The sequence below is a fragment of the Phasianus colchicus genome, chromosome 12 (genome assembly GCF_987193195.1).
Source record: "Phasianus colchicus chromosome 12, bPhaCol1.hap1.1, whole genome shotgun sequence".
Classification (NCBI taxonomy): Eukaryota; Metazoa; Chordata; class Aves; order Galliformes; family Phasianidae; genus Phasianus; species Phasianus colchicus.
Window position 1 is genome coordinate 8,166,540 of NC_143447.1, and position 18,413 is coordinate 8,184,952.

General features: G+C 43.9%; 2 protein-coding genes across 4 annotated transcripts in view; both read left to right on the top strand.

The window, feature by feature from the left end:
- On the top strand, positions 1–3,370 carry LOC149916260 (uncharacterized). Of its 3 annotated transcripts, none has more exons than XR_016470518.1 (4): positions 1–179; positions 814–1,048; positions 1,344–1,399; positions 2,564–3,370. XR_016470518.1 is itself a non-coding variant. In XM_090149287.1 (4 exons), the coding sequence occupies exons 2-4, from the start codon at positions 866–868 to the stop codon at positions 2,790–2,792; spliced, it is 327 nt and encodes a 108-aa protein (XP_090005413.1). In that variant the 5' UTR covers positions 1–179; positions 814–865; the 3' UTR covers positions 2,793–3,370. The 3 variants fall into 3 exon arrangements, 1 of the variants encoding a protein (XP_090005413.1); XM_090149287.1 differs by having other exon boundaries at positions 814–907; XR_016470517.1 differs by having other exon boundaries at positions 1,344–3,370.
- Positions 3,371–4,750: 1,380 nt separating this feature from the next.
- Positions 4,751–18,413, top strand: part of PRTG (protogenin) — an 83,620-nt gene continuing 69,957 nt past the window's right edge. The window contains exons 1-2 of the mRNA XM_031616525.2: positions 4,751–4,899; positions 5,641–5,943. Coding sequence (XP_031472385.2) covers positions 4,830–4,899; positions 5,641–5,943 — 373 coding nt within the window. The 5' untranslated portion in view covers positions 4,751–4,829. The remainder of the gene's footprint in view (positions 4,900–5,640; positions 5,944–18,413) is intronic.

Consider the following 18,413-nt stretch of genomic DNA (forward strand, 5'->3'; position numbering starts at 1 on the left):
CCCTGGAGAGAAAGTTCATTAGCATCCCAAGGGCTCAGCCCAAGGTGTGTTTGCCCATCTGCTCCAGGAAGGAGTGAACCTCCTTTGAGAAAGCAGCTGAGATGGAAACTGTACATGGGTTGGGAATGAAGCAAGAAACCACTAAGTGACCAAATGTGCCGAAAGCAAACATTTGTATGGTGAGTCTTAATGAAGCTGGCTTAACATATTGTAAATCTGTGAATACAGTTGTAATAGGATCAGGAGTTTGGCATGAGCAACAAGCAAGTGGCCAAGCTTGCCTCTAGTGACACCAGATCAAAAACATTCAGAGCGAGAACTGTAAAGAAGAAAGGAGTTTCTGTAAGCAGAAGGGAGCGACGCTGCACCAGCAGCACTGCAGATGCGGCTGCCATCAGCTGGATTTGAGGGCTTGACCAGCTGCAGGCAGAGCTGAGTGCAAATTGCTGTAATTCTCCTGCAGTTAAAAAGGCTCTGGCAATTACCGCTGCTCTCAGGCTGCTCTGAGAGATGTCTGCAGTTCCCATATAGTGGCAGCTGTACCAAGGTGGCTGTGCCATCCTCTTTCCTGGGTGCTTCTGGCTCCAGCCATGGGGCAAGCCAGGATGTGGCAGTGGGGAAGGGTTGAATATGCAGGCTGGGATCAATGGGACCAGCAGTTTTGATGGCTTGGGTGTTTGTATGTTAGTTTAAAATGAGATTTGGTCTGCAGCTTGGGTGTTGTGTCCGGGCCCAACAGTCAGTGCTGCTGTGATGGCTTTTCCCAGAGCACCAGTATGATACAGCCAACACTGTGCTATTCCTTCTTCTCAGGTTTCTGAACTGAAATGAAAGCTGAGCTGAACTGCTCAGTGCAAAACTGACCATGGTAATAGTGAGCTTCTATCTGGTTCAAACTGCAAGCAAGGTAAATGGTTTAAAACCACAGAAAAACTTGCTCCAACCTAGAAGGAAACAATATTCTTCACTGTTAGCCTGGATCTGTGCCTTGTTGTGGCTGCTGAGGTCTTGAAAATATGGAGTTCACCAAGGGAAAACCCATTTCCAGGTGAATTTTCAGTTTCTTTCCTTTCCCTGAGACTGCTACATGCCATCCCAGTGAAGAGTTGTGCCTGTTTGCTTTCATTCTAGAGATGCTGGCAGACAAAGCCTATAAGCATCATGGTCATGGGACTTCACTGACTGTCAGAAAGTTCCTGTCTCTCCTGCTGGCTCTTAACATGACAAAAATTCTGGACTTTGCATCTTCACCCCGTTCAGCAGCCACACGTACAGAACACCGGAACAAAGACTTGAGCTGGATCAGTTCATGTCAGTCTGATTTTTAAAATCTTTCTTTTCAGGAAATGTACAGACTGTGCTCATCAGGACTGAGGCTGAGGGTGAAGTGCAGTGTAAGGTAAGTCAGGTAATCCACAAGCTGCATGCTGTTATTCCAGCTGTTGAGAGCAACCTTTCTCTTCTAAAGAGAACTCTTACTACCAAGGCCTGAAGGCATTGAAGAGGTCACTGCTGAATTACTACAAGGTATTATTGCTTTGAAAGATGTGTGCATCTCACTTACAGACACAAAAATCAGAGGGAGAACATATATGGACCTGGAAAGAACCACAGAATCAGGAAGGTTTTTCATAACTTCTCACACTTGCCAAAAATAAAAATCGAGACAAGTGAAAAATTCTGCATTGATGAGAGGAGTAAAACTGCTGCCCTGGAGCAAAGTAGGCATGGATTTGTTTGTGTTGGCTGGCATTCTCTTGTACCCTGTGGTCTGTCATTGTGCCTTTCTCAAGATAACAGTTCTGCGATGCTGTGAGCTGAGGAGGTAATTATGTTTATTGGCTCCATACTTACTAACGTGGTGGATTTGACAAAGTATGGCTGGCAGTGCCTTTAAACTGTGGCTCAGCCAGTGGCGAAATATGAATTTAGATATGTTATCTCAAGTCTGCACCATCTCTGAGGCAATTAATTACTGGAAAATGTGTTAAGATAAAAACATCTGACAAATGAGGGAGGGAGACTGTGCTGATCTGGTTACAGCACTGCTTTATTCTAGTATGGAATTTATCTGGTTCGCTCAAGAGAAATATGAAAATGGAAACATTGGTGTTGCTTGCAGCTGCCTAGAACAGGCACAAGGAGCGCCCTAAAGGGACGCACTATTCTTTGCTGATCCACTTCAGACAAACGCTGCATTTGATCTCATGAGCCAGAACCTCAGAACCTCCTGCTGGCACAGCAGTCCGGGCAGACAGAAAGCAGTGTCAGCGCAGCGGCGGTGAGCACAGACAGCGCGGTGAATGCGAACCACCCACGAGTGAAGACAGGGCTGAGTGGGGATAGGGCTCTCCCTCCGCTCCCTTCCAGAAAGCATATTTGCCCCATTGCCCACTGTGACCAGAGCCTGTCCTGACAAGGGCCAGTGGCTGGAGTTGAGGTATCCCTCCCCAGCAGAGTGGGACTGTGCTCTGAGCTGGGAGTTCTGCACCGCAGTGATTCTTTTGCCTCAAACTACGATGCTAAGCACCCGTGGCACTCCATTTCTGTGTATTCACTTCAGGTTGGTGTCTGCTGGGGAGTCAGTCCCACTCAGCCCCGCTGTGAGCGATGCCCCTGGGCCCGGCCTAAAAGTCTTCCACAGGGCCCTGACCCCCTGCCTGGGGGCACCGCTCTGCTGCTCGGGAAGGACACGCAGGGGTGATGGCTGGAAGCAATACATCACCTCGGAACAGATCAGAACCGCGTCTCAGATTACATCTGCCGTAATGGGAAATCCATATGGAAAATGAAGCCCGCTGATAAATATTTGGTAGTTATGCACTGAAAAGGACTGCACTTTTGTATCACAGCATAAACGTGTGTACTCCTGGGCCTCCATCAGACTGTCTCAAAAGCATCGACTGTATCTACTTGTTTACTTTCATGTAACCTTAAGTGCCTCAGCCATGGAATTGTTCTTAATATCATTTATTTAAATTCAGTGAGAAGAATTGCAAAAATATTAAGTTCCATTTTCATGTTTTATGAGCTTTATTTGTAAGTGTTCCGTTTGACACCCCAGTAGTTTTGCACAATTCCTCACTCCAACTGTGCTGTGAGGTGCAGTGCATTCCTGGGCCATTGTGCTGTGCACTGTGCTCATCAACTTCTGAGGGAACACCCCAAATCGTGAGGTGAATCCCACATAGTTCAAAGATACCTAATTTAACACAGTGTCAGAGGAGAAAGTTGCAGATAAAAATACATTGAATATTTTTGTTGCTGTGACTACAACTTAATCCCTTTTTTACCTATTTACCCCAGTGTTATTTGCTCTCCCTGAACACAGTGTAGTGCTGAGCACAACAGTGGTGCAGCAGTAGAGTGGGTCATGGGGTGCCCTGCAGATGCTAGGAGGGCAACTGTGGACCTGCAGACCTCAAACTTTCCCATCAGCATGTTTGTTTTCCATCAAATCTTTAATTCAAGTTGAGTAGGAGAAAGTACAAGTAATGGAATGGGCTGCAGACAGGTGTGAGCTTGCCACAGGCAACGCTGAACTTTGTTTATAAGCAATTTAGGTTATTTTTGAGCTCTAGTAAATGATTCTTTCTTTTTTTTTCTAGTTCACACTTTTTTTTTGTGACTGGATAAAGTAAAACACTGAGGAAGTTTCAAAAGGACCAAGTGGGTCCTGATCCTGTATCTATTCCTATTTGGACACCAAAATGATGGATGTGCCATTCTGCTGTGCGAAGTGAGTGTGAAACTGCCCGGACACCTCTTGGGTAGCTGTAACTTGCATGCAAAACCCGTCTTTCCTAATTACCTTTCCTGAATACTCATGCTAAGATCAGAGAAGCCGAAACCATCTGCTCAGGTATTTCTGACGAGTAAGAAAAGGGATGGAGGTGAGCTATGGCTTGCACCGTGTTTGTACAGCCCTGCCGTTCCATTGGGGGCTTTTAGCAGAGTCAGGAGCTGAGGCTGTGGCCCGGTGATGATGCAGCAGCAGGACAGGGTTTGGCTGCCGGCTCCCGGGAGCTTTGCAGCGCTGGCAGGAACACAAAGCAGTACAAACAGCAGTACAAACTGCCCATCCCTGCCGTCAGCAGCTCTCACAATGAATGCAAACAGGGGGCAAATCTGCTGAGTAAGAAGATGCCTTCCATACAGGGTAACTTTAGAAACGATAACTCTGAACAGACAAAAAAGAGCTTAGAGTCCCCATTTCCAAATCAGCTGCCAGCGTGGGGTAAGATCACGGGTGAAGCCGAGAGCTTAAACGCTACCAGCAGCGTTTGGTTTGATGACAGCCGTCGGGTGCCTGCGATCAGACCGGGCTTCGGCTCCCGGGCCGCGTGTCCGCTCTGCCGAACCGGGCGGCACCGCACCTGCACCGGGCACCGCAGGAGCGCCCGGCCCGCTTGCAGATGATGACGGCCCGGTTTCAGAGGGTTCCGGGTGGGTTGGGGTGGATCGCCGCACGGCGCGGCCCGTGCAGAGCGCCGCCCGCGGGGCCCGGCGGGTTGGGGGTCGCTGGAAGCGGCTCAGATGGCGCCGGCTCCCCCCCATCCCTTCCACCGCCCCTCGTGAGCGGGCCGGCTCCTGCCCCCCGCCCGGCCGAGCCTTCCCCGCCCCGGGGGCATTGTCCGCCGCAGCCCGCCCCGTCCAGCCCGGCCCTCCCCCTGGCCGCCCGGCCCTGCCCCTCGCCCCTCTCCTCCCCGAAGGCCAATGGAGACGGGATGCGGAGAGTAGGGCCGGGACGGGCGCGCCGGGGCCGCTCCGTCCGCCCCCAGTCTCCTCCCCTCGGCCGCTGACCGCTCTCTCGCGGCGGCCGGCGGGGCATGCCAGCCGCGTCCCGCTGCATGGCGCTGCTCCGGGCGCTGCTCGGGGCGCTGCTCCTCCCGATGCCAGGTGAGTCCGCACGCGCCCGCCGCCGCCCCATTGTCCGCTCCGCTCCGCGCGGCCGCACGTGGTTTTATTTATCCGACATCCGCGCCCGCGCGGCACCGGGAGCGGGAGAGAGACGGAGCGCGAGGGAGAGCGCGAGCGCGGCCCCGCTTTGTTCGCGCCGCGCCACGACGGGGCGGGCGGTGCGGGGCGGCGGGCGGCGCCCCGCCGGCAGGAGGCGCTCGTGGGCCGCGGGGCGGGCGGCGGGCGGCTGTGAGCGGCCACGCGCTCGCGGCCCCGGGGGTGCGTGAAGGGCCGCGGGCGGGAGGCCCTCGGGGGGCCGGCGATCGGCCCGAGAGGGTTCCGCCAAAGAGTTCTTGTAAAATTAACCTTTTACGACTCGCCCCGCTCCAGCTCATTTGACAGGCTTGTAAAATTAGCGAGCTCGCTGCCCGGAGCTGTACCGGCAAAACGAAGCCGACACCTGTGCGGCAGCCCCTCGATAGGGCGCGGCGGGGCCGTGTGCTGAATCCCGCGTGGCGAGCGCGGCTGCGTTGAGCTGTCGGGGCGTTGCAGAGCCCGACGGCTTTATGCGACCCAAAGCCCGCAGCGCCGGTTTCCCCGAGGGTTCTGGGGTGCGGCTGCGGGGGCCCGAACTCCTTGCAGTCGTTAATAGTGAGCTGAGTTGCAGCTCTGGCTGTGCCTGCTGCTCCCAGCTCGCAGTGCGCTCCGTCCCTACAGCCAACGTCTTTCTCTCTCCCTCAGGAGTGTGGTGCTTTAGCGAACTGTTCTTTGTGAGAGAGCCTCAAGATGTGACTGCCTCCAGGAAGGATGCGGTGGTGTTAGACTGCCAGGCCCGTGGGGAAGCTCCTATAACAATTACGTGGCTGAAAAATGGAGGCAAAGTGTCTGAAAACGAAAGGATCTACACCTTATCCAATGGCTCTTTGTACATCAGTGAGGTGGAAGGAAGGAAAGGAGAGCAGTCTGATGAAGGATTTTACCAGTGCTTGGCTCTGAACAAGTATGGAGCCATTCTCAGTCAAAAAAGTCACCTTACTCTAGCAAGTAAGTGCCAGCTCTTGTTTGTTAACCTGCTCCCGAGTGGCTAAAGCTCCTCAGCAGTGCAAAGCGACTTACAGCTTTGATGTTTGTGTGCTTGAAAAGGTGAATCCTGCAGGTTTGTTTCTTTTTAATGTGTAAATATTACGAACAAAACTTGTCACGGCCCTGGGGTGGGCAGGGAGGCACAGCCACACTGGGGGTCTCATGGATTTGGTGCCTTGTGTGTGTGCAAGTCGCAGTGCAGAGCTTTGCTGGCATGAGGGCAATCTGCTACAAAAGTTTTGGGTCTTGTTTCTCAGGTGCCATTCGTGAAGCTTTTCCACGGTTACCTACAAATCTAATCTTTTTTCTTTTCCTGGTCTAATAGCTTGGTGTTGTGCTGAGCAGTCTTGGGGATATCTTGGGGCCAGAGCAGAATGATAATAGAGTTGCCTGTCTTTGAGATGGGAAGGAGTGGAATGGTTTTCAAGACCTCCATGAAGACTGAATTACCAAGTCCTTACTGTTCCAATAGATAGGATGAGAGGGAATGGCTTCAAGTTGCTCTTGAGGAGATTCAGGCTGGACATAAGGAAAAACTCCTCCAAAAGTGTGGTCAGGTATTGGTACAGGCTGCCCACTGTCCCTCGTGGTGTTTGGGAACCATGGAGATGTGGTACTTATATGGGTTAGCAGACGTTATTGGTAGGTGGACAGTTGGACTAGATGATCTTGGAGGTCTCTTTCAGCTTTAATGATTCTGTGATGCCTGTGTTCAGCCAAGCAGACACAGGTACTGTTCCATCTGGAGATACTGCAGGGTCCTCTGGGACCAATGATAAGGGCCTGTTCACTGTGCCATTAGGGAAGCAAGAGTCATGACTGTAGGGCACTCCAGGCCCTTACCCTGGATGAATGGTGAGAGGAATAGTTGCATGTTAGTGCTATTACAGCCCTAACAGTCTGACCCTGAGTGTGTGTTGGCCTCCGTTTTCCTACCATCTTTGAATGTATTGAACAAGAGATGTGCGCTGCAAAATGAATGCTGTGCCTTTCCCATGACAGTGCAGAGCTTTGCCAGTAGGCTGGAGTCATTTCAAAGGAAGTGTAACAGAGAGTACACAGTTTACGTAGTCTTCTCATGTTCCCTCACTAACAGAACTTAACTGATGAACTTAATTTAATAGGGAAAGGCTTCTTTTGACCTCTTCAACCCTGTTCTTAGTGGCAAGTTGCACTAAACCGTGGCACTGATATCTCTGTGGAAACTAGGCTTTACTTGTAAATTACAAGTTTATCACATTCCATCTGAAACCAGTTAATACAGTTGGTATTCGATACTCACATTAACATTCAGGCTTTTCTTAACATCTGTATTTTTTTCTTCTCTACGTCTGAATGGATTACAAAAGCTGAACAGTAAGGTATCACAGGAAGGTGTGAAATGCCTTCTTCAGAGAGCCAGAGCTTTAGGCAGTGGAAAACCAGCCTGGAAGCAGGTGGCTCCTAGTGAGTTATGAACTTCTCATGCTGCAAGAGGCTGTGAACTGTAAACTTTAAAAAACTGGCTATTTATTACTTTGTATCATGGTATCTTATTAATAGGATTAATAGACTCTGTGGTTCTTGGATGCTTTTGATTAAATGGTGAGAAATAAAGTATTGATGTCGTTGATGTTTATATTCACATCATTAGCTTTCAGAGAGTCAGCACCATTCATAGAAGGCTGAAGAAAGCTCTTCTTAACAGACTAGGAATCTCATATTTAATGAGTATAAAACAAAGCAGAAAGTGATGGATTCTGTCTATGAGACTGAGGAAAAATTAGTATCATTTTAAATCTGAGATATTGCAGGTCGAGCACTGTGTTCTTGATCTCAGAACTTCTGGAGCAGTATGGAGCACTGTATGCATTTGTGTATCACAGTAATACTCTTGTAGCATCTTTTTGCCCTTTCCTTTGAGACTGTGTCAAAAGGTTTCCTTTTTTCTTCTTTGAATGCTTATGGCTGGTGGAGAAAACCTGAAGAGATAGTGGATCCATAATGATCCAGGAGGTGTTATTGATTTGAAGTGGTTAACTAGTGACCAAATGTGAAATTATCCTATGCAGCAGTTCGTTCCTTTTGGTCGTATTCCAGTCTGCTCCATTTCAAAATGTCATCTCTTTACTGTCAACTTCAAATAAAGCAGTATATTGGTGTTTTTACCATTGGTATCATTGAAGAACAGAAAGCACATGCAAAATTAGTTATATATCTCATTTAGTGTTTCTGCTGGCTGTCGTGTCTTGGCTGTACTTTGTAGAGGTCTTAAGTGAAAAAAATTTGAAGTCTTGTGGGGGATTTTTTAGGCTTGCAAATGTGTTCAGAGGCAGTTCTCAGTTGCTTCGAAAGCAAATTACCTCGTGGTCAGGGTATGGAAGGAACCGTACATACTAAACAGGTGGAGAATAGGCATTAAATGGGCATTCTTTCTTCGGAGGAAAAAAGCAAATGCTGTCTTTAGTCTCTGGTAGCAGCAGGGTGCGAGGATGTTCTTTTACTCTGCTTGGTCAGAGCTTTTGCCACTAAGCTTATCTTTTGCTTCAGAATTGTAATGTTTAGTGTTGCATTGGGAAACCAATAACTTTAATCTGTCCAAGAGTTTAAGATTTGAACACACAAGGAGATCAGGTCTTGGTTTCTAAAGTTAGGAACTGGAAGCTGAAGGTTGCACTCTTGGCAGGAATTCCATTATTCATGTGCAAATTAAGAATTCACAGGGTTAAAAGGTTAGAAACTGGCCAGGATGAGGTTTACCCTTGTGATAAAGAGCAGATGACCCTCATTCATTGGCCAGTGCTTTCATGTAGCTCCTCTGCAAAGTTAGTGATTGCCATGAATTGTTCTTGAGGAATGCAGAAATTCAAATGTGAGCAGGCCTTTCCTTAAGTGTCACTATGGAGCCTTATCTCCTGAGCACATCAGAGTAGGTCTGCAGGGACAGGGTTCCTCCCCAGAGGCCCCAAGGCTTTGCTTTCCTGTTGTTCATCCATGCACAAAAGAATTTGACTAATTTAGGGCTTTTTTTCTCTTTCTTTTTTTTTTTTTTCGGTAAGATTCCCCCTACTCTTTTGAAGGAAGCTGTGGAGCTGAGGTATCGCTTAGGTAAAAATAAATATTCGTTTCAGTACATGCTTGTAGTTGTTTCCAAAGCCGGCTGATTGACACAGGGGGGAGAGAAGGAGGTTCCTGTGTAGCTCTTTGTGAGGCTCCGTGTGGGGGTGAAGTGCTAACAGTGAGGAGAAAATGACTTGCTCAAAATTCATCTTACTGCAGCCACAGCAACTGGGACAGCTCTCTCTGGCTAGAATATAAAAGCAATGTAGAACTTTGCACTTTCAGTAAGTTGCACTTTCAGTACAACTTTGAATCAGCTAAAAATAAAGTGAGATTTCTGTATTTCTGCATTGTAAATTATGAATAAAAGTTTAACCTCAGTTGACGAAGACTGTCTAAAGTGCAGACATCCAGTAACACTAAGAAAAATGGAGAAGAAGGAATCATGTTTTGAAGTTAGTAACACAGGCTTTGAGTAGAGGCTGGACAGAATGCTTGTTTATTTCCTTTTCACAGCAAGTGGGAATTGGAGTGCTGGATGGATGGAATATATGCAGCTGCGAGGAGTATCCCTAGATTATTTTACAGTTTGTGGAATATTTGGCCTGGTGCACATAGCAGACTACTTTGTGGAGAGTTTGTGCTTTTGCTTACCTGCTGGGGCAGCGATGTGACTTCTGGTCCCATTGCAATGTCAATAGTTGGCAATGTTTATGTTTTTATATCCTACATCTCTTGCTCTGCTTTTAAATATTTGATTACTTAAGAGTGCCTCCCACTGAGCCTTATCCTCTACTGTAGCAATCATGCTTTCTTAGCAGTAAACCATGCTTGTTCCAGCTGCCTGTTCCCACTTCTGCATTGTGCCCTTCCTTGTGTGGGCACAGCTACACGTGTGGCTAGCAGCACACAGAACTGGGGAGGGTTAAAATAATAGAATTAAAATAAAAGATGGTTTTTAACCCAGATGAGTTCCCTGATGTGGTTTGTCATGGAGCCACTTGCACTGGTTGTACTGGTGTAACTGAGAGGAGTGATGTGGAGGTGGAAAGGCTTGATGCAGATAGAAAGCCACAGAAATAAGTGCTCATCAAACTGTGGCCTTTGTAGAATGTGCACATAGGCAGAAATGATAACAGCCTTTCTGCTGTTAATTTTTTTAAAGTTAATTTAGTGTTTTACCTTAGATAAGGGGGTTAGTAGCTGTGGTCTAGCACAATATGAACTTTATTTTGTGCTGTTTGATGTATTCTCCAAATTTTTATGCAGCTCACGGGTATGTTTAATGATGTTAAATAGTAATGGACAGAGAAAGAAAGTTCTGGGGGGGGCAGAAGGGCACGAGTGTTTTTTCACTGAGGTGGAATGAAGTGGCAAATGGCTGGTGTAGGAAATGGTCTGGTATTGAAAGAGATGGCAAGTCTTAATGCTGTAGGACTAGCATGGTTACAGGCAGTTTGAGGAAGCTCTTGGTTTTGTTTTTTACAAGTGCTGCCTTATAGCTGTTGTTTTGATCAGTTGATTTAAGTGTCCTGGGTAGAGAAACTTGCTTCCTAAGCTGAGGGTGAATATGTCTGTTCCTTAGTGTGTTTAATTCCAGTATTTAAGGCAGGAGGAAGATGTTTAATGTCTCAGTTGGAATGCTGATTGTTGACAGTGAAGAAGAGTAGTAAGATTTTTGTTCTTTAATTGAAATACAATGAAGAAATTAAAAAAAAAAAAAAAGACAAATGTTTTCCTGTCAACACTTTTCCTTTAAGAATTTTCCTGCAGAACTCTCTCAAACATCTTTTGAGCTGAGCTTCTAAAACAAATTTACAGAAGAAATTGTCAACTTCCTTTAAGACTGCTTACCTTTCTCCTTTCTTTACCCATTCTTCCAGCAGTAACTGGTCTGCACTTCTTAAAGGTCTTCCTCAGACTAAAGCATGGGCTTTTATATCATTACCAGACAAAAGAAATATGAATCTCTATGTAGCACATATGCACAATGTTTGTTTCCGCTACCACGTCACTAGAGAATTGCGATTTTCAAGGGATTTCTCAACACTTTAGTTTCAAATTTGTCAAACATAATGCCAAATTGAGTCATTTTGTGCCCTTGTTTTTCTTCTGAGCTAATGCAACCAGAGATTTTATGTTTTTGTTGTTGTTTGTTTGTTTGTTTGTTTTTTTCCTTACTGGCTTTTATCAGTTTTACTTTATAATGTCTAAAGTTTTTACCAACTTGATCTTTAAAGGATTGTTTGGTCTTACTGATGGTGGGCTCTGTAGCTAAAAAACCTTCTCCCGTTTGAGAAATGTTAAAGGGAAACGTGGTACCATGTGGCATGGTACTTCTGGGAAGTTGCTCAGAGCTACGGCTGGAGGTGTGATTCTTACGTGTGATGCGTGTTGTGAAGGACTGAGATTTCTTTTCTACTTTTCTAGTGCAGCAAAAGATGCTGTTCTGTTCTTGCAGTGTGGTGCTCTTCCCTAACACCCCTTTCTTCCCCCTCCCTCTTCTCTGCATTTCTTGGTGTAGAAATTGTTGAAAGGGCATTCAGTAAGGCCCCCTTTTGTCAGCCAGCTCTGATTATCCTCAAGAAAAGGATCTCACTCTGAGCAGTTGTTTGCCTAGAGACTTGTCACGTCCTCACAATTTAACAGCTGTGGCTATTGATGGTGCAGAACAACTTAAGACAATGACAAAAGAGAATCTTGGAGGAAGAATTTAGAAGTTACTAAGCTTTTTCCTACAGAAATGCGGTCTTTTCCATTGTTGGACAAATTTGTGTTTTGTTTTTGAGTCTTTTCCTCATAATTTCATGTTTTTCTACATCTTACATCCAAAATTGTGAACATTATCTTTTGTTTAGTTTTGCATTGTGGGTTTTTTTTTCGGTTCCATCAATAGGCCCAGCTGTTAAATTGGGATTGATTACTTCCAGTCTTTATAACTGGTAATCACCACCTAAGTGAAAAAGTAATCAACAATGTCAAATCTCCACATTTTGTTGAGCAAGTGTGGGTTGTATGGTCAACATTAGTTACCAGGGTCAACCTCTACTTAGCTTTTAAGCAGCAGCATTTTAAGCAGTCTACATTTTTAAGTTGATTGTCTCAGCAATTGAATTAGAGGAGAAAAAAATCAAAGTAAATTGTCTGTGCTGGGCAGTTAGAAATCCATTGGGTAGTCTTCCTACATCTGTAGTAAAACATTTTATTATTTTTTTAATGGATAAAATTGTTACTTTTTTGCAAATGAAGATACAGCAGACATAGAAAGGAGATGGTCATGAAACCACTGGTTTGGCTGTGGTTTGTGTAATGAAGTTACAGCCTTCTCTTCTCTGTTGTTTTCTCTGTATGTAAAAAGATTTGGAGGGAGATGACTTTCCTTATGTATTACAGGAAAATGTAAATAAGTAGTACCAGACAGACATTTATATACATTTTTACTTAATGTTCTTGATGTTTCATAACTCTTAACAGTAATCCTGGTTAATTTTTTCAACAAAATAGAATTTGGTCTTCTCGGGGAATGGAAATCTTTGCTCTGTTCTATTGATGTAAACATTTGCAAAGGCAAAACAACAAAACAAAACAACAACAACAACAAAACAAACCCCAAAGTGACTTCTAGATAATATAATCATCATGTCAAGGCCCTGTTCCAAAACACTCATTTCTCAATTGCTTTTCTCTGTTGGACTTCTGATAGATCAGTGGATCTGCAGTCCAGGGAAAGAGCCATCTAGGCATCATTCCCATCTGATCCCAGGTGCACACAGGTCTGATTTGTGCTTGGGAAGCTCACTTAGATTCTTCTCATTACCATAACCCCTTAAGTGACAAGGTGCAATTTCTTTGTCTGTGCCCCTGTTACACTAAAGAGCTTTTAAAACTCCTGTTAGAATTTGGGTGATAAGAGCTCAGTACATTTCCCAGTAGTTAAGCAGCTGAAGAAGTTATGTTCAGTTCTGGCTTGGGCATTTCATTGTAGCAATCATATCAGAACACTAGAACAAAACACGAGAGATGAAATAGTGAGAATGAATGTGTTCTGAAAGTTATAAGAGTGATTTATATCCAAAATTGTTACTAGTATTTAATCATTAATTTGAGGTGAAAGTAACAAAGTACCGGGATATTTTCCCATCTCTGGGAGGATTACAAGGGATGAGTGACTTAAGTACTGGGAAGGGAGAAACTTGGCAAGGAGTGGAACAATTCAGTCTTTGGGAGACTTAGTTCTTGAGTTTACAGCTGTATAAACTTATTTCCTCTTCTGACCAGTAAGTAGGAACACGCACTTATTCCTATACATTGCTTGAAAATGATCTTATGGAGTTGTTTCTGCTCGTATACAGTGTTTTGAGGAAAGACTTCTGGAATATGAAATAAATGGAATGAGTGATACACTGATTGAGAAGTTGGCAGCAAAACTGAGAACCAACAAGAATGCTTAATATAGAAATATAAAATAGATAGAAACCTTAGTAAGTGGAGTTTACAGGAGTCGTGGGAATGGATGCTGATGGGGCTTACAGAAACATAGAATGGCTTAGGATAAAAGGGACCTTAGAGATCATCGAGTTCCAACCCACATGCCATGAATGGGGTTGCCAGCTACTAGATCAGGCTGTCCAGGATCCCATCAATTTGGTCTTGAATACCTCCAGGGACGGGGCACCCATATCTTCTCTGAGCAGTGTGTTCGTGTGCCTCACCAGCCTCTGAATAAAGAATTTCTTCCTAACATCTAACCTAAATTTCCCCTCTTTTATTTCAAAGCCATTCCCTGCTTTGTCCTGCCCCTATCAGACCATGTAAAAAGCCATTCCCCCTCTTGCTTGTAAACTCCCTTCAAGTACTACAAGGCCACAATGAGGTCTCCCCTCTTCTCCAAGCTAAACAAGCCCCATTCCCTCAACCTTTCTTCACAGGACAGGTATGCCAGTCCTCTGATCATCTTCATGGCTCTCTTCTGGATCCACTCCAGCAACTCTGCATCCTTTCTGTGCTGGGTGCCTCAGGTTTGGATGCTTTCCTCCAGATGGGGCGGAGTTGTGGGGGGCAATCACCTCCCTCTCCCTGCTGGAACTTCTCTTTTGATGCAGTCCAGGATGCAGTTGGTCTTCCAGGCTGCAAGCGCACACTGCTGATCGTATCCAGATTTTCATCCATCAGGACCCCCACGTCCTGCTGTGCAGGGCTGCTCTCAGTGAGTTGTTCTCTCAGTCTGTATTCATATCTGGAATTGCCTTGACCAAGTACAACTCCTCATTAGGTTTTCTTGTGCTCACTTTTCAAGCGTGTCCAGATCCCTCTGGATGGCTTCCCTCCATTCTATTGTGTCAGCTGCACCACTCAGCTTGGTGTCATCAGCAAACTTGCTGAGAGTGCATTGATTTCACTGTCTGTGTCACTGATAAAGATGCTGAGGAGCACCAGTCCCAATAAGGACCCTGGGGGGACACCTCTTGTAACTGGCTCCCATCTGGACATAGAGCCATTGGCAACCACTCTCTGGTTGTGAACATCCAACCAATTCCTTACCTGCTGAATAGTTCAGCCTTCAAATCGTCTCTCTCTAAGTTAGAGATAAGGATGTGGTGTGGAGCATGGAATGCACTCTGTTCCTTCTGGAAACCTGTCCTTGACTAAGATTGCTAATACAGAAAAAGGGCATGTGGGCACAAGGATGCTACCTGTGCTATTCATATCCCAAATCTCTGTCATTATAGGAAGTTAATTTTGAATACAATTTGTCAGGTGATCTTGAGAAATAGTATTAGAAAACAAACACAACTTCAGTATTTTCACATGGGATATTTCTTCCCATCTCTGAATGTGGACATTGGTTTAAACTACTGAGTGTGTACATGAAAAAATTGAGTCATGTTATTAGATCTTGTATAACATAAACATAGGAATGGCTTTATACAAAAATAAAGTATTTTTTTTTTTAAAAAAAGAACAAAATAAAACATGCACATTAAAAAACAGAGAACATAAAAACAAACAAAAAAAAAACCTTGGAAAATTGAAAATCCAGGGAGCAAGTGGTGGAGGTAAGAGTGGCTCTTTTGCAAAGCAGTGTGCAAAAATGATTAATGATCTGCTAATGTGGAAGTCCTGCATTTGGATAGCTCGGGAGATGCTAAGGTATGGTTATTTTTAAGAGACTTTGCTGCAGAATAAAATACAGGTAAGTCATCTGCTCAGTTAAGTCGCTATTAAAAAAGAAAAAAATAGCATTCTGTAGATGATAATGATCATCACAACTTTTCCTCACAAGACTTCACGATTGCACTTTGACTTGTATTTCATCACTTTTTTCAGTGCTAGAATACTACTGAGCGAATTATGTCTCCAATCTGACAAGAACTGAGTTTGAAAGTGATGACTGCTTTTAGACCCTTATTGAAATTCTCCTGGGCAATGAGAAATAAAATGTTTGTTGTTTCTGAATTAGGAATGAAATCTGTTGCAAAAAGCGCAAATGTAACTACAGAAGAGGGTCTTGGATATGTCTTCTCATCTATAGAATTTTCAGAACGGTTTTTTTTTCGTAGTAGCCAGTATAATGGGACTGATGGTAAGATGGGTTTTATCTCAAAATGTTGCTGTTTATCAAACCTGAATTCAGACAGGAATTGTCTTTGCCAGGCCTGCACTTAAGTAGATGTTAGAGTGAGTGGCAGATCCCATTCTATGTATGTTTACAGTTCTGCCTTAGATTGGCATGCCTTTCTCAATCATGACTTTAAATGGGATTGATGCAATATTTTAGAGAAGAGAGTTTATCTCTAGTTGGAGGCTGTGCTCAGTAGTGCACTGAATGCAAAGCAGTAAAACTTGCCTGGTTCGCTAGTATCAGAATATGAGGGGTACACAAGTTAACTACAAGCACTGACAGTGTGACCTGGTGTTCTTTAATAGATAGCTAGGGGGCAGTTAAACTAAATCTTTACAGTTTGTAAAGATGTGCCTCTTTTATATATTGATGCCTGAATGTAAGAAACTCAAGGAGATTCAGTGGACAGTGGCAGCTCTGCAACGTCTGATTTATTTGTTTATTTATTTATTAATTGGTAGCATCTTCATATCAGATTCTTGTTCATGTTGATTAATTGCATTCTGTGTTCTCATTTCATTAGGTCAGAACTTACCTTGTGCAAACCCCACATGTCCTTTTGGTATCCTTGGCAAATTGATAGAATTATAAAAGAAAAAATGCCGGATTCTTAATTGTTCAGTGTAGTTTTTCCACACAGTGCAATAGCTGATCTATAGATGTCCTGATAGATGCACACTGCTTACTTCTGAAGGCTTGCGTTACTCCAAATACCTCTCTGAATCATCCAGCTGAAGTTTTGAGTTTTTATATTCATTTAGCCTTGTCAGTTTAAAGAAAAAACAAGGGAATAGGATTGGAAAAATAACTTGCTCTTCTATATCCCCTCAACCTTTGCAGCATTAATTTCTCATATGGAATGGTGATGGTCAGCCACCCTTTCTCACACCAAAATCATTACAAATCTATCAGCCAATTCTTTGAGTTGCATGGTGAGGCACTCACTTCCTGTGCACCTGAAGATAACTTGGAGAGGAGAAAGTATCAAATAGAAAAGCTCTTTATTTGTTTATTCGTCTGTTCTAATATTCAAAATCTTTCCTAAATTTGTGTCCTTTCCAGTGTTCCTACCCTTTTCTAGTTCTCCTGCCAGGCACAAGCTGGTTTTGCTGCATGTAGTCATTTTTTTTCTTTCTTTTTTTGTCTTTCTTTATAAATTGAATGTCACATATATGCTGTGATATTGTTTTGGACTTGCAAAGCTGTTTCTGGCAGCTCCCCCCCCCCCCCCCCCCCCCTTCCTCCTTATTCCTGTCTGGTGGCTGGAAGGAGGTACTGTTTTCCAGTGCAGCTTATTTTCACAGCTGTGGCAGAGGAGGGAAGTGTCATAAGATACTTTGAGGTCAGTTTTGACCCCAAATTTAGATGAGGTAAAAATGATTGGACAGAAGTATAATATCTTGTCTCAAGTGGTATGGCTGTCATTTTAAAATCAGATAGTAATTGTGATTAAGAAAGAGCTGTTTTGATAGCCTTTACAATATACAATAAAAAGGACTCAATGTTACACGATACTGTACTTTATTCTATGTTTTGTTACCACTGAAAGTTATCAAATAAGCCATAGTGTTTTCAAAGAAGATTTAAAATTGAACTTAAGCTCCTAGAACCTGCAGGAGAGTTCTAAATAATTTTTTCTTTTTTCTTGCTAGTACAATCTTCTATGTGTTAATAATCGTTTGAGTAATTTATCAGCAGATTAAGTAGGGTAAATTGTTAAATTACCATTTCACTATCTACACCAGCATTCTAGTAAACCTCTGATAACTGTAAAATGTGCCTCAGGCTGAGCTGTGCATTGTGTGTGCTCTTTGTAATGAGAATTCATTGGCTTTATGAAGCTGTTGTCAGACATCTATCATTTTGTTCATTAAACTTGTCTGTGACATCCGGCAAATTGATGTTAACTGGAAATGTTCTATGGGAGTTCTGGCATGACTCTGTCATATTGCCTGAGGAGAGAGAAACTTTGTACGCGGTGCATCCCAAATTACAAGGATGAAACCTTCCCCTTTGCCTTCCCCAAAAGCGTGAATGAGCATTTGACCATTCCTTTTTCTTTTTTTTCCCCTTAATCTTCCTTTCAGTGCTCATTTATGCAAACAACCCGTTAGCCCACAGTTTGCAAGCAGATTTATCATTGATCTTCAGTAGAGATTGAAAGCTGATACTGCTTTTGCTAGTTCAGACAGTCTTACTAAGAGGGCAGCTCAATTTTATCGTCACTGAACTATATACAACATCTACAAAGTGTATATACAAATATATAATACAGATCTTCACTGCTCCGTGCACAGTAGCTCATGCAACTGGTACATCTGAGGCTGTATTCTGATTCACCACCCAATATATTATCAAAATTAATGTTTCATTTATTTAATAAGTGGAGACGTAATTGGGTTTGGGGTTTGTTTCTCAGTAGTAGAGGTTTTGTGGCTGTTGTTCCCTCCAGTTGGTGAACTTTTTTTTTTCCTCTTTCTTTTAAGAGTTTGAGCTTTATTCCTAGCAGTAATTATGTTTTCTGGTGTTTTAAGTTCTTGGATATACTAAGTATTAGAAAAGGTAAGTACTGTTACAGTGTGCAAGAGATAAAATGGAAATTTTGGTAATTTTGCTGGGAGTTTTATAACATTTCCAACAAGTGGCATTTAGTACTTGTTTTTAATGGTCATCATCTTCATCTGATACTGTGCACTGCTGATTCACATAAAACATACAGTAGATGACTAAATACTTTGTTGACAGACCACAGGAGGTGCCCCACTGTCCC